This window comes from Dothidotthia symphoricarpi, assembly GCF_010015815.1.
Source record: "Dothidotthia symphoricarpi CBS 119687 unplaced genomic scaffold P153scaffold_18, whole genome shotgun sequence".
NCBI classification, from domain to species: domain Eukaryota; kingdom Fungi; phylum Ascomycota; class Dothideomycetes; order Pleosporales; family Dothidotthiaceae; genus Dothidotthia; species Dothidotthia symphoricarpi.
Genome location: NW_022985025.1, coordinates 888,752 through 902,473, shown reverse-complemented (window position 1 = coordinate 902,473; position 13,722 = coordinate 888,752). Strand labels below are relative to the sequence as shown.

Sequence of the window (13,722 nt, the reverse complement as noted above, 5' to 3'; positions counted from 1 at the left end):
GCGACAGCTGCCATGTTCAGCGCGCACTTTCCGCTTTCAGACGCGTCTGGACGATGCTTTTCTCACACGAGCGTCCTGGCGTGCTACCGCGAGGTGCAAGTTGCAAGTTGCACTGCCATCCCGGCAAGCCACTTTGCACGGCGATGCGCTAGGTACAAGTATGGGAAGTATTGAAACTGCTGTCGCTTAGGGGGTACCTAGCCATACCACCGCCTACCAGAGTGACATTGGCACCCACGCAGGTACGCGCTACCCTGGAGCAGTTCGGCCCGCCCTGTGCCACCTCGACCGGCTGTCTTGCCCCTTCGATCCGCCCTCAGCCAGGCACTCCTCGCCGGCTCGTCTCCCTCCAGAGCGTGTCGCTTGTCGCTTGTCGTTGAAACTGGGTGTGGTCTGCACTAGGCTCGACGTCTGCGCTAGGCTCGAGGGGCACCCCAGCCTTACGCGAGCCGCCCGCCGCGAGCCACCCACCGTCCACCGTCCACGGCCTTCTCGCCGCCCCTCCTGCCTCGATCACCGATCCCCGAATCCCCCGACGGCGCATCAATCACATCGTCACCCGCCTGCTGACCCACTCTTTGCCTTCACATGTCACCTCAATAGAGGCGGCTCAACACGCACTTGCACCTGCGCCCCATATCGCTCCTCGGCAGCCATGGCCACCGTTTATGGCAACTACACGGGTTCGTCCCCACTTTCGGACTTCACCCGTCTCTATTCGCATCTCGTTGTCCTATTCGGCTCTCCTGCTAACCCTGTTCACTTCCCTGCAGACTATAGCGGTCCCTCCAAAGTCCCCGGATCAGCGACCCATGTTCTTGACGCTCGCCTCAACTTGCTCCGGACTCTAATCCCAGCCATATTCGAGGGCAAGAAGTGCCTTGATATTGGCTGCAACGCTGGAAGCGTGTCTTGCCAACTCGGTAAGTGAAGGGATATCCTGGTCCCCGCATCCGATCATTCAAATTCCCTCGTATGTATTAACATGTGCCAAGCCTTCGATTTTCATGCAGCGTCTGTCACTGGTATTGATATCGATCCAGAACTAGTAGCCCAGGCCGAAAAACTTTCAGCATTACGTTCTTCTCGCGTCCGACCTGCGGCAGAGAACACGGAATCTATTACCGACTACTTCCCTGTATCAGCTGTCCTCAATCACGGGTACCGCATCGAGCCAAAGAACGAAGCTGCGCGTCGCTCATCAACCGCTCCTACCCTTCCAAAGTGGCCATGCCTAAAATTCTCCACTGCAGACTGGGTATTGACAGAACCCTCAAACTCCCCAGATGTCTACGAAGTAATTTTGGCTCTAAGTGTCATCAAATGGATCCACCTTGAGCATCTCGACCAGGGACTGGAGACATTCTTCCGCAAGTGTTCGTCCTCCCTGGTAAATGGTGGCTATCTCGTCATCGAGCTACAGACCTGGGACTCATACGAAAAAGCCATTCGCCCCAACACTGCCCCCCACTTCAGTGAGAGCCTGAGGAAGCTGCAGTATCGGCCTGAGACATCATTCGACAACCTTTTAGCAGCGGAGGGGCTCAAGGTTTGCGCTTCATCGACTGCCTTACCACGCCGCATAAGCGTATATCGCAAGGATTGAGATTCGGTATGTGTAACCGTCGGTCTCGGCTATCACTGTAGATCTGAATCGAATCTGGAAACCGATCCAGAATTTCTGCAGAGGACCTAATATCCGTTGTCAACTCCACCCATCTAGTACTGTCTACATGTCATACCCTGCAGATGATTCGCGCAGATATCCGCCGTGGAGTCCGTGTGCCCGTCAAGACTGATCAAAACGGCAGGTGTTAGCTTTACGCAAACTGAGCTTCAACAGTAACTACAAGGACTTTCCCTGTCTTTTGTGAACTCCTGCCGTTGTACGAACCGCTCTACGAGTCGCATGATACACACTAGAAAAACGGTATCCAATGGAATCCAGCTGCCAAACAACGTATGTCGATCTATGTTTGGCGCGTCAACAAGGACGATCGATGCGGACTTGCGTGCCGATGGCGACGTCGGATGAGTGAGGCAAGGTGGTGCCCCTCGGAAATCCAGGCTATGCAAGCATGCAACACTCCCAATCAGGCGAGAGCGGTGGAAAGTTCGCTTGAATCTCAATCTCGATCAGCTACGATCAGGGTCTACCCTAGATCCATTGGGCAACCTCTCTCCATCCACTCAACCTCATCTCCCCCCACAATGCGTGGAGTGTGAAGACATCTAGAGCGGCAAGGACCTATCGACTGCCCAATTATGGTGTCCTATCGTTCTTTTTCGGTCCATACGATGCCCGCTTTTCCACTCTTCTCCCGATATCCCTCTCTATTCGATTACCGGTATTTCGGGTCAATCACCCTCCACTCACACACTCTATTCCTGATCAACCTTGTTATTGTTTTTCAAAACTTAGCGGGGCGGCTGTCTCGCCTCGAAACGTTCGTTGACTGGCGAGCTTCCACTTACAACACATGCGTGATGCAGTCAACAAAAGTCATGAGTCAGGTCCTGGTCAAAAGTGCCCATCCATCCACTTTCAATAGATAGTTCACAATCAGACGTCTAGATTCTTACAGTTCGGCGATAGTGCAACTCAATGGTCATCATATACAGCCGACAACTCGCCGTGAAAGGAAAACTACTTGAACGAGCCGAGAACTGCACATTTTGCAAAGCGGGTCGGGATGCATACAGCGCCTAGAGGCGGCTCTAACTACATGATGTACATGTCATTCGTTCGTCTGCTTAATTCTGACTCGGGAAACTCCTATTATGAATGCATGGCCTGAGAATAAATACATGTTAGCAATCCTCCAAGAAGATTTTTGGGTGCTAAGGCGAGTTTTGAAACAGTAGCGCCGTCAGACTCAGACACAATATTCGTTATACCAGAAACGAGCTCTATGCTTCTGATTGTTTCCAAATACACAGCTGTTCTTATCAGCGAGCATCTCAATATTCCCTCGACAAACATTTCAGCAGAGCAGTAGCTACACTCAACATGTCTTCACCGGTCGTCACACACGTACAACGAAGCTGTACTCTTATAAAGAAACGTCTAGTACCACAGCGTCTTCCTCTTCCCCACTGATAGCTAGTTAGGTTCCGATTCTGCGACAGCTTAAACGCCCCTGTTTGTGCGAGCTCCTGTGCGGGTAGCTGCGTCCGAGTAGCGTACGATCAGCAACAGAACGACAGCAAAACTGCACGCGCAAGGTGGGAAGGAAATACGGGTTGTTTATTGATTCTGGGTTACGGGGAATGGAAGAGGTTTGTAGGCAAAGTTGTTCACAAGGGCGAGCCTCCAAGCTCAGCTCACAGGCAATTACAGAGGAGCTTGAGTGATCGAGACACAGGCTAAGAGGCCCTTTACACATGATAGTCGTCAACCAAAGACCAGACCTATTACGCCTTGCAGTCAACAATGACGCAACAGTAATAGACGGTAGATGATATTTATCCTAACCGTTGAATCTCATAAAGCCCGACGCTCGGGCACATATCCGATATCCATAGCCTTGGACACATGTCGCTGATCCCAACTAGCTACTGCACTGCACTTTGGTGACCTACGAGAATCATCATCGCCGCGTTCGACAAGCAGGTCTGCAGTTTGCCCTGATCGGATCTCGACGCTTTCCAGACGAGTAGGCCAGCACAGACTACGGTTGTGCCATGGCCTTCGTTATGAGCAGCAGACGGAGATGCTGCGATAGTGCCGCAGTGCAAGCAGACACGGTCGAATGAGCATCGAATGACACGCACTTTGTGTAAGGGATAAGCGGAGGGAAGGGTAGTCTTAGGGAGTGGGGCCTATCGGGAGGGTGCGTCCAGGCGGGCTGGGGTTGCACGACGGTTGGGTTTGTTGAGCATATGACTTGGGAGTGAGTTGGGCTGCTGGTGTGCTGGTGTGGTGTGGCATTGTTCGGTCGAGTAGGGTCTATACGGCTATTTTTTGGTCGTCGGTGTCTCGGTGCTCGATACCTTGCAGACTTTTGGAGCGTAGCCATGGACGGCATCTTGTATGGGGTGGCAATGCAAGGTATTGCCAACCAGTACCAACTAGACTCGCCCCACAAACAGAAACAGCCAGTTCGTGCATTACCCTCTGATGTGCATTACGTTCTGATGGACACGCCATCGAGCCACGCTCGCTGAGTATCAAGTCCGGCGCGAGGTTTTGTTTTGACGAACAGCACAGCACAGCACAGCACATCGGGTAGCTGCCTGAACACCACGCACAAAGTACAACAGCGCGGTCGGCGTATCTACCACATATGGCTATCAAGAACATGCCAGCTCTTTCCAGCATGCAGTATTGCTGCACTTTGCACTTTTCTCCATTGCTGCCGCAGGGGTTGGATTGCTAGAGGTTGAGACGAAGAAAGACAGGAGGTACTGTGTATGTCGCGGGAAGGCTCAACAAGGCGAGGAATACATACGTGTTTATGTAGGTAGTCGGCACATGATGCAATCAGTAGGAAGCGCTCCCGTCAGCCACTACCGCGATTCCAACGTGGTTCTCGCAGATTTGCGGTTGACGTGCGGCGCATGCTTGTTGCCGTCTTCAGCAGACGATGCATACGTAATCGAGGCGAGTTGCACGATGCTCCAATGGCAGAGCAAGCCTGTTGATGCATGCTCAAAGAAGAACACCTTTTGGCCTTGCCCAGCCGTCACACAACGACAGCTCATCATTCCTTCGGCCACAGACTGCCTTTCCCGCTGCACAGCGTTGCCAATCGACCACCGCCAGACGAGGTGATGCGATGCGACTTTTCCACCATGAGGTGCGAGCGAGCGTCCACGTAGCGGCGGGGCGGTTGCGTACGCCCGACTGATACTTTTTTCTGCCGTCTACTGCACCATCCTCGAGCCCGTATCCGGCCCATTGTCAGACTTTGGTTCGCCATCTCAAAGCCTCCAGCTTGTCCGACGGCCGTACGGTGCCAGGGACAGGTTTGCCCCCGCCAGACGGCGTCCACGATGGCATCCCACTGCTGCGAGCGCTCAGCTTGCACGGAACACAACTAACCGTGCTGGCCAAGTTCTTGCCCCCAGCGTATTTATACTGTGCAGACGCATGAATGTATGGCAAAAAGTTTGTCGAGTTTCTTTTTCACCCTCTCGCGCCGGCTTTCTTTTTCCTCGCGACTTGAGACGTCGTAGGATATTCATTGTTCTCGGGTCAGCTTGTTTAAACCAATCCGGTACCTTGGACTGCGCTCGTTCTCAGGTAAGCAGCAGAATCGTCGCGTGCAGGATACGTCAGGATGCGCACCAGCGTTCATAAAGTAGTGCTGGGCACTATTTATTCCAAGGGGGATGGCTGGCGAGGGCGTTACGCGCAACCAGACCACTGACGACGGAACAGACTCAAGACGATCTGCGCGGCCCTTCACGATCTCTCTTCTGCAGATCTAGTACCGTGGTACAGCTAATTTGACCAGCTGTCCGTGTCAGCTTACATGTGGCGTCCCTGCCGCGACTGCCACAGCACGAGACAAAGCGAATGACCTTGCAACGACTGTCACACACCCCGGGCTAGACAATCCCTCCCATATACGAATCGGCGTTGCAACCAGGATACTTTGCCGACACTGCACGATTTGCTATATACCTACGTGACTGCTTGCCGTGTCCAGGACGTGTCTGGAGACTAGCGCTTATCCTCGACTTCAGCGCACCAACAGAGGCCATGCCGCCCGCGAGCTCCTCCTTCACGCCCCTCAACGTAACCGACGATGCCGTCCCCGAATGGATGGGCTCCTTCACCCTCTCCGCGCCGCCAAACACCGACTTGTGGAGAAAGCCCCCTTCGCGGGATACATCGACGGCGCCCATTCTCTACACCGCCCTACGCAACCCCTTCATAGCCGCCGAGGTCACAGTGTCAGCGGATTGGGAGCTGGAATGGGATCAAGGAGGCCTCGTCATATTCGCCGGTGCACCACCCGTCCAAATACCCATCGTCTCGCCGCAAGTAGCGGCACCCAGCACCGTCTCCCTCCCCCTGGACGCCACACAACCACAAACAACACAAATCCCCCAAGAATCCGGCTCCCAGCACCCCCGCGATCCCCCGCCTGCATACGTACCCCCCGCCCCCGCCGCAAAATGGGTTAAAGTCGGCCTCGAATTCTGCAACAACGCCTGCCACGCGACATCCGTCGTCGCCAACTCAGACGGCGCAGACTGGGCTCTCACATCGCTCACCACGCACCAAGCGCGCCGCCTCGATCTGCGCGTCAAGATCGAACGCATTGGGTATGGGTTGTGGGTGTGGTACGAAGATGAGGTGCTCGGCTGGAAGAAACTCCGCGAGGTTACGTGGTTTTTCTGGGGCGTCGAGGATAAGCTGGTGAGGGTGGGCGTTTATGCGTCGCGGCCGGCGAACTTTGGGCTCAGTATGTTTGAGAGGAGGGCTGGTGGGAATGGTGGGAATGGGAATCTGGGAGCGAGGAACTTGTGTGTGGATTTTGAGGGGCTGGAGATTTATTAAGTGGTCTCTTTTTTTTCTTAAATTCCCCCCCCTTCGTCCTGTTCTTTCCTTCATCCCCGTTTCGTGGTCGAAAGGTCTGAAATTCTGAAATGTACCGCGGGATGAGGTTAATTTTCTTCCCTCCTATTGCTCCTCCTCATCGTTTTCTTCTTCTTAGTATTACAGTTACACATTTAATCCTTCTCGGCTTTTCTTCGCTGAATCTAATTCCATCTCGGTATTAATATTCTATGTATCGTTTTATCGCACTTTTTACTCGTGATGTCACGGCTTTGTTTTCGTCCTCATCTTTGTCTCCGCGGCACGGTGGGCGGGCTTTGTCCCCTCGTTTTTCCTTTTTCTTGCCGAAGGTGTTTGAGCACGGCTCGGTCGTACTCGTATTCGTCTCGGTGCGAATCTGGGTTTGGTTCTGGGTCGGTGTGGTCGTCTACCATGGGATGGCATGGCATGTCACGAGATTTGGTAGCTTAGTCGGGTGCGTGGGCGACGCGTGTATGTGCGTTCGTGGGGTTTGCAATGTCAATTAGTCGACGAGAGATAGCACCATGTGTTTCCACCCTGTGAGAGAGTGTCTATTGTGCCAATATCGGATAACTCACTACGCTATACAGAACTCTCGACTACATCAGTTACCTGGAAAACACGCTTTGCATTCGTGCGTGTTGACTAACGACTGCGAGATGTGAATTCCGGATCTAACGTGGAATCTTAATGTATATGGGGAAGAGGGAAGCGTTAGTCTCGTAGTGCGATGTGTATCCGCCGCGTACTGGAGAAACGCAGTCAGAATGTTTTGACATGTTCAGGTATGACCGGCAATTGGGCTGGTGGGAAGACACGGCCTTGGAAAATGACTTGAGGTTCGGTTGTACGTCGTTTGTTCCGATGTGAAGGAATTCGACAAATTCACACAAATCGCTGATATGATCGCCCACTTCATACGCGTACTCTGCCAGGCCTTTTGTTCATCACATCACCATGCTAGGCTATCTTCTGCTGCTCATTGTAGTACCTCTGGCTGTTGTGGGACAGACTTTCGCCCCGAGGCCGCCAACGTCAAGGTGGAAAAGTACGACTCCAAGTCTGACGCTGATTCCTACTCCAACTTTGACTCCGTCTCCAAAGGCGTCGCTCAGGCTAAGCGTTACATGTCACCCCATTCTGACAGGTCCTCGGTTGAGCCTGAATGCCCCGACTGATGGTGTCGGAACAACATGTCGAACAGTGACGGAGACGGTGACGAGTGCGCCGAGCTTAGTGAGGAGTTGTAAAACTACGACTTTGGAGACGATGACCACGACGCTGTGTGTGTGGGAAGTGTATGTTGTTCATCAAATCTGGTCTCGATGTTTATGTTGATGGACTGATGTTGAATAGTCCTGACCGAACGACAACCAGTACAGCCTCACCTTGGGTAAGCCTCGAAGTCGATGAACTCGGGATATGTACATGGAACTAAAAGTAACAGACATCCCCACCCACAGGCCAATATGACGCTTGTTGGGCCTTGGACGAATGTAGTATCGTCTTCACAGACATAACCAACTGCTACAAGGCATTTGGCACGATAACAGACCCCACAGATCCCTGGCTCGAGAGCAACGTATACAAGCAATGTCTTTGCCGAGACAAGGGCACGCAGTATAAGAAGTGCGTTCCCCTGCTCCCAAAGCTCTTATCGACACCCTCCAAGCTAACCGCCACATCACAACCATAGTATACTAACGCCACCACGCCTCCCTCCTTTCTCACCAATTCAAAACTGCATATCCTGCTTCGCCCAAGCCGGCAAGTCCGCCTTCGCACCCACCAGCCCCATCCAAAAATGGACATGGGCCATCAACGACTTCTGCAACACTCTCCAACCAAACCTCTACCTCTTCCTTACCGCCACACTAACCTTCATGCAAGACACACACCAACCGCCGTCCTTCTCTCAACTCCCCGCCCAAGTGTCCGACATAACGACGCTCGCGGATCGCTTCACGTCGCAGCCAGGCATGAACGTGCCGTCTACCACGCCGCCAGGCGTCACTCGACCGGCGGCTCCGACAGAGTGGTGGGCAAGTGAGTTAACGCGTGGTGCTGTGGTTCCGACGGAGTATCTCGCTCAGCTGCCGGTGCATTGGCCGTATACGAGGTTTGGGGCAGCAAGACGGCCGCGTGTGGTGGCGACGTGGGCGTTTACACATCCGAATGTTACGGGTCAGACCGTTGCGCTACTGTATCATTCTATGCTGTGGAATCCGAGACCGTTATATACTTCGTCTGGTCACGGCTCAAGCGGGAATGCGTCGGCGAGGAATCCCCTGTTGGAGGGCTGGACCCATGCTTTTGTTACTACTTCGATGGATAATTTTCCACTCAAGGAGTTGGTTGTGTCGTCAACAGCAATGGTGGCGATGCGTTCAGCCGACTCACATTCTCTGATACCGATAGAGATCATGGCTGTGGAACCTTCGCAGACTGATGAGGCAGTCTTGGGTGTTGCGGAAGCCAAAGGGCAGACGAAGACGACCAGTAGGTTTGCTGTTCCGGAGGTGACGACAGAGTCTTAAATGTTAGAAGACTCGTTGAGTATGGCGTGGAATTGGCTGACCGAGTCCTGAGCTGGAAAGTTGGAATATGTGGGTAGTAAGATCTCTTAGTATTGTAATCTCTTAACGGTACTATTTTTGTCACAATGTTCGGTATTTTTCGCAATCGTAAGAGCACATATATTAGCTTGCCGTTAGTCTATTATAGATATAAGATGGACTTCACGAACTGAAATGAAACCCACATATACTCTTTGGTGTTCTTAAAATTCTCAAGATCATGCGCCATATAGTGCTCTCAGTGGATTGGGTGGCGAAGGCAAGTTATCGATTGGCAATTCGTACTTGTAGGTCAGATGGAGTCTATGTCCGCCAGATTGAGGAACATGTTGACATATTGATTGACTTTCAGATCATGAAAAGTGTGGAGAGAGCTGTGACTTCTGAAATAGGGACTAGCTACGACCATTATGTCATCCTAGCCTAATCTCATCAGCCGCGGAATCCCTCAATCAACAGACAAGAGATGCTTGTTTATCCGCGTAAGTGATTCCACGAGATTGACGAACAATTCATGCCTAGCCTCGAAGCCTCACGATCACCCTACCACGAATGACGATATAGTTGATGTGGCTGCATACAATATGGTTATGACAGAAACGAACGGCAGTATGACAGGATGGCAGAAGTACCATAAGCTACTAGCGGCCAGTCAAGAATGAGGCATGGAAATGACACGAACAAGAAGATCGCGTACCAGCAGTGCCTGACTGGCTCGAATTGTGACGAGGCTGGAGCACGAGCCGGCTGACCAGGTCGACCTGCCTGACGACTTGGGGGCTTCATCGATCCTCCATCGACCTATGCCAAATTGAGCGTATTCCAATATTCGTTTCATACGTTGAGCTTGAGTTCAGTCCGAAATTAACACAGGCTTCAGTAGGCAAACGACTCGTGGCATTCAGGCATTGGCACGCGCGCCTGCGTGTCAGCCTTCCGTCCACCGCTTTGAAAACACACAAGAGTTCGAACTTTCGCACTCTTTCTCATAACCTGTAACTCGTACCTCCAGCCGTAACTTCTGATACACCACCTTCATTTGTCAGTTACTTGGGTTTAGAATGAACGTTAATAAGAATCGCGCCATTACTGGTGTGTGGAAAGATTATACCACTGGAGGTGAGGCAGCCGCAAATATCGCATAAGCACTCATCCGAGCTAATCCTCACTTTTATTTTCAGATATTATTTTGTCGGTCTCGGATTCATGGGGTTATGCTATGATTGCTATCGCGACTGTATGGCTGTCGTGGTCTGTGAAATACCTCAAAAAAATACTAGGTAACTTCGCACTGTTCATTCATTTGCGTCAGAAGGAACCATCACAACGTTCAAACAATGATAGTTCTCTCTCGGAGCGCTCCTCGTTACTAGGTCATGGATCACGAGTGACCACTACGGCAGATCCACAAGCTCTTGCCAGGGTTATCAAGAGAACAAGTGGCGTTCGCGATCTCTTTTCGGAATCCGTATCCAACGAAGACCTGACTCGAGGAGAACGACTACGTCTCATCGTCCTGACAGCCGTAGTGGCGCTCTGTGCATCTGGGATGATCGTTGGAGGATATTATGCATCAACAATCAGGTTGACAGAGCCAGCCAGGTTGGCCTCGAATCGTTGCGGACTTTGGATCTTTGACGGTCAAAGTCGATCCGAAGCAGCTACACGGGCAGGACTGCTCGACCTCCAAAGAGAGGAAAGAGCAGCTGAATATGCAAAAGACTGTTACGGCCCAGTCTCTGGAATTAATGCCGTACGATGCAACTTGTTCTACCGTTCTAAACTTCCATTTCGTGCAGCAAACTACACGAACGACTGTCCTTTTCAAAACGATATTTGTCGTCAGAACCTCACAGTTACTTTCACTACCCCGACTATCGATGCAAGCGACCTCGGTATCAACAGCCCCACGACTCATAAATTTCGTCGCAGCACGAAATGCACCCCGCTCAGCATGGAGTATCCCTTTGTACAGAATGTAACTGAGAACGGAACCACAACCTACTACTACTATTATGGAGGAAAACCCGGCGATGACCCTCCAGTGAATTATACATACAAGACTGTTGGAGACCCTTGGGATCGTCTTACTCCAGTGTATGATCTCTAGTCAGTATGCAAGCTCTTTAATGTCAACGTATTCACTAACATCATGTCCAAGTGCCTACAACTCGGCCTCAGAGCCACTCCTATGGCAGCCACGATCAGAACTTACGATACCGAAGTATAGCACTCTAACCATAGTATTTGTCTCGTCACTCCGAATACTCTACGAAAAACGAAGCGACGATGCAATTTTTCCTGCGGACACGCCAGTGTGGATACCGGAAGATCCAAAACCCTGGTTTCGAAATTCTGATCCTCGAGCTCGCCCACTCGCATGCATCAATCTTATAGAAGTGTGCTCAGCAGACGAAATGGTTTGCTGGTCTATCAGGGCACCGGATGATATCACCAAGTTTGAGTGGACACCGGAACTCACACTCTTGTACACATCGCTTCATCGTACAGACATATTTGATTCGATCAAGAAGCGTCAAGGTCGTGGACTTCTAGCCCAAAAAGGTGTATCGAAATACTTCTCTGATGCATTAGGCGAATATCACTGGGTTGATGAAATGGAAAACCTGGTTGCGATAGCGCATGCTCGGACCCAGATTAACGCATGGAGTGTCGCAAGTGGGGAAGACTCTGTGCACGAAGGGAAAGATGGCTACTATCAGATCACAGAGAATTACGGCAATCTTTGTGGCAAGTTCAAGTATTCGCCTGAAGGTTACTCTGGTCTCAATTTTGTGGCATTCATTATCATCTGCCTTTCGCTTCCAGTCCTTTGCGTTGTCAGTTTGGATTGGATTCCCATTGAAACTAAGGTAGCAAGAGGTACCGAGAGCATCAGGAATATTTTCACGAACATTACTTCCCACACCAGAGCCTCCAGAGCTGCTTCAGGGCAAATATCTCAACCAGTCGGAGCATCCCAAAGTCAGTCGAGTTTGAATTCGCAAAACACGTCAGGGCTAGGGGCCACGGATCAAAGCTTGACCGCAGTAGCAGCCACAATTACGCCCACAGCTGGAACATCCACGACGGCAGCTCTGCCGCAAACCCAGATGCAACCGCAAAATTTACAGAGTCAAACAGCACATGATGAGGAAATCGAGGATCGTGGAGTCATGAAAAGTGATGAGATCAAGTGGGAACCTCTTGTCCTTCACAAGTTGTTATTGTTACCATGGCTCGTTTTATGGAAATTTCCTAGGTTTGTTGTCAGCCGATGCAGCAATACTGAGTAAAAGAACGTAAGATTCGAATAACGGCCCCGTATCTGGAACTCACATAATGCTAGTCTGTCCTGCATAGTACGGCAAGTCAACTCTCATTTCCACATCAGGCGGCACTTGAGGCTCTTGCTTGCAATTTCGGTTAACCGAGTAAGTGCAAGCTCACCCTATTGGTACAACTGATATCTGGACATGGGAGAGAATTGAAGGACCTTTGTATCAGTCGACAGGATTGGTCGGCTACATACGTAAGGGGGACGCCTCAATATCCAACACCAGCAACTCCCTGCAAGTATAGCCGGTCGTCATGGGATACTGCTTGCTGCGCCTAGTGATCACGTCCCCTAATGGATAGCTAGCAAAGAACTCCACCTTGGCGTTATTGTGAATTTATTCTTAACGTCAGCCTCTTCTCTTCCATACACACAATCAGGGAGCATATGCATGCAATGAACCTGATGCCTGGGGGCTGGATATGGAGCCCAGAGTATCAAAGATATTATCGGGGTCTTTACAATGGATTTCGCATATGTGTACAGAGAGAATGGGATTCTCGATCTCAGCCTAGTCCACAAAGATTATATCAACCTTTTCACCATGCAATGAGGTAAGTTTACGACTTTCGCGTAAAATTTACGAGTCGCTAATTTGTCGTATAGTATACATGCTATCCATGGACAAACCCCTACACTACTCGAGCCAGAGCCTAGCTACGTAATCCATCCGTGGTACTCTCAGCTTTCCAATATACCCATCTATCTATTTAAGACCGGATGTCAACAGGATGTCCCTTGTTATATAGCGCTGGTAGCGGATACACACTGGCAGACCAAGGGGCTAGGTGATGATCTAGGTCGTCATGGAGATCAAGACAATAACAGAGATATGAGGGACGGAGATAAAGTGGGCGCTCACGGAAAGGGTTTGAAAAGATCCATAGTGCACAACCACATGCGGTGGATCGCTCCGGCAGGGTACCATTGGTACGACTATATCTTCTGAGGTCGGTTTGCACTGCTTCAATCAGACGATTGAGGATGTAGATGCTAGCAGACCGATTTCAGAGTCAGCCTTCTGAAATCACCTACCTTCGACGCGTCTCTTCGGTCTAATGTTCGACGCATGTTGAGACCTCGCTATCAGCGTAGAAAAAAAGAAGCTTGTCGATTTGTAAGAGGAGCAGAGCATGTCTAAAAGCATTAGACATCATCGTACCTTGGGCACTCAGTCTTTGTCCGTTGAGTATCTTGGACAAGCGCCCTAATCTTGAGACATACCTGGCTGCATTAGTAGCGAATAGACGTTACAAAACCAATGGCAAGAAAAAGAA

At 51.0% G+C, this 13,722-nt stretch overlaps 5 protein-coding genes across 5 annotated transcripts; all 5 read left to right on the top strand.

Moving 5' to 3' along the window:
* Positions 1 to 655: 655 nt before the first annotated feature.
* On the top strand, positions 656 to 1,606 carry P153DRAFT_298357 (uncharacterized protein; the record flags this gene model as incomplete). The annotated part of the gene is made up of 2 exons (XM_033664210.1): positions 656 to 923; positions 996 to 1,606. 2 exons carry the CDS (start codon positions 656 to 658, stop codon positions 1,604 to 1,606), a joined length of 879 nt encoding a protein of 292 aa, XP_033520672.1.
* Positions 1,607 to 5,707: 4,101 nt separating this feature from the next.
* On the top strand, positions 5,708 to 6,511 carry P153DRAFT_378463 (uncharacterized protein; the record flags this gene model as incomplete). Its single annotated transcript, XM_033669797.1, has 1 exon — positions 5,708 to 6,511. The coding sequence occupies one exon, from the start codon at positions 5,708 to 5,710 to the stop codon at positions 6,509 to 6,511; it is 804 nt and encodes a 267-aa protein (XP_033520671.1).
* A 115-nt stretch (positions 6,512 to 6,626) lies between these two features.
* Positions 6,627 to 7,084, top strand: P153DRAFT_89471 (uncharacterized protein). Its single transcript, XM_033673474.1, has one exon. The coding sequence runs from the start codon at positions 6,742 to 6,744 to the stop codon at positions 7,036 to 7,038; it is 297 nt and encodes a 98-aa protein (XP_033520670.1). The 5' UTR covers positions 6,627 to 6,741; the 3' UTR covers positions 7,039 to 7,084.
* A 905-nt stretch (positions 7,085 to 7,989) lies between these two features.
* P153DRAFT_369613 (uncharacterized protein) lies at positions 7,990 to 9,444 on the top strand. Its single transcript, XM_033668819.1, has one exon. It carries the CDS (start codon positions 8,416 to 8,418, stop codon positions 9,067 to 9,069), a length of 654 nt encoding a protein of 217 aa, XP_033520669.1. The 5' UTR covers positions 7,990 to 8,415; the 3' UTR covers positions 9,070 to 9,444.
* Positions 9,445 to 9,970: 526 nt separating this feature from the next.
* Positions 9,971 to 12,618, top strand: P153DRAFT_89302 (uncharacterized protein). Its single transcript, XM_033673469.1, has 3 exons — positions 9,971 to 10,227; positions 10,290 to 11,217; positions 11,270 to 12,618. Exons 1-3 carry the CDS (start codon positions 10,170 to 10,172, stop codon positions 12,402 to 12,404), a joined length of 2,121 nt encoding a protein of 706 aa, XP_033520668.1. The 5' UTR covers positions 9,971 to 10,169; the 3' UTR covers positions 12,405 to 12,618.
* Positions 12,619 to 13,722: the final 1,104 nt, after the last annotated feature.

Bases quoted from the DNA above. Each gene is read 5' to 3' on its own strand.
- P153DRAFT_89471 (XM_033673474.1), top strand. From the start codon at position 6,742: ATGTATCGTTTTATCGCACTTTTTACTCGTGATGTCACGGCTTTGTTT.
- P153DRAFT_369613 (XM_033668819.1), top strand. From the start codon at position 8,416: ATGCAAGACACACACCAACCGCCGTCCTTCTCTCAACTCCCCGCCCAA.
- P153DRAFT_89302 (XM_033673469.1), top strand. From the start codon at position 10,170: ATGAACGTTAATAAGAATCGCGCCATTACTGGTGTGTGGAAAGATTAT. The intron at 10,228-10,289 runs GTGAGGCAGCCG...TTTTATTTTCAG, and splicing joins GAAAGATTATACCACTGGAG to ATATTATTTTGTCGGTCTCG. The intron at 11,218-11,269 runs GTCAGTATGCAA...ATCATGTCCAAG, and splicing joins ACTCCAGTGTATGATCTCTA to TGCCTACAACTCGGCCTCAG.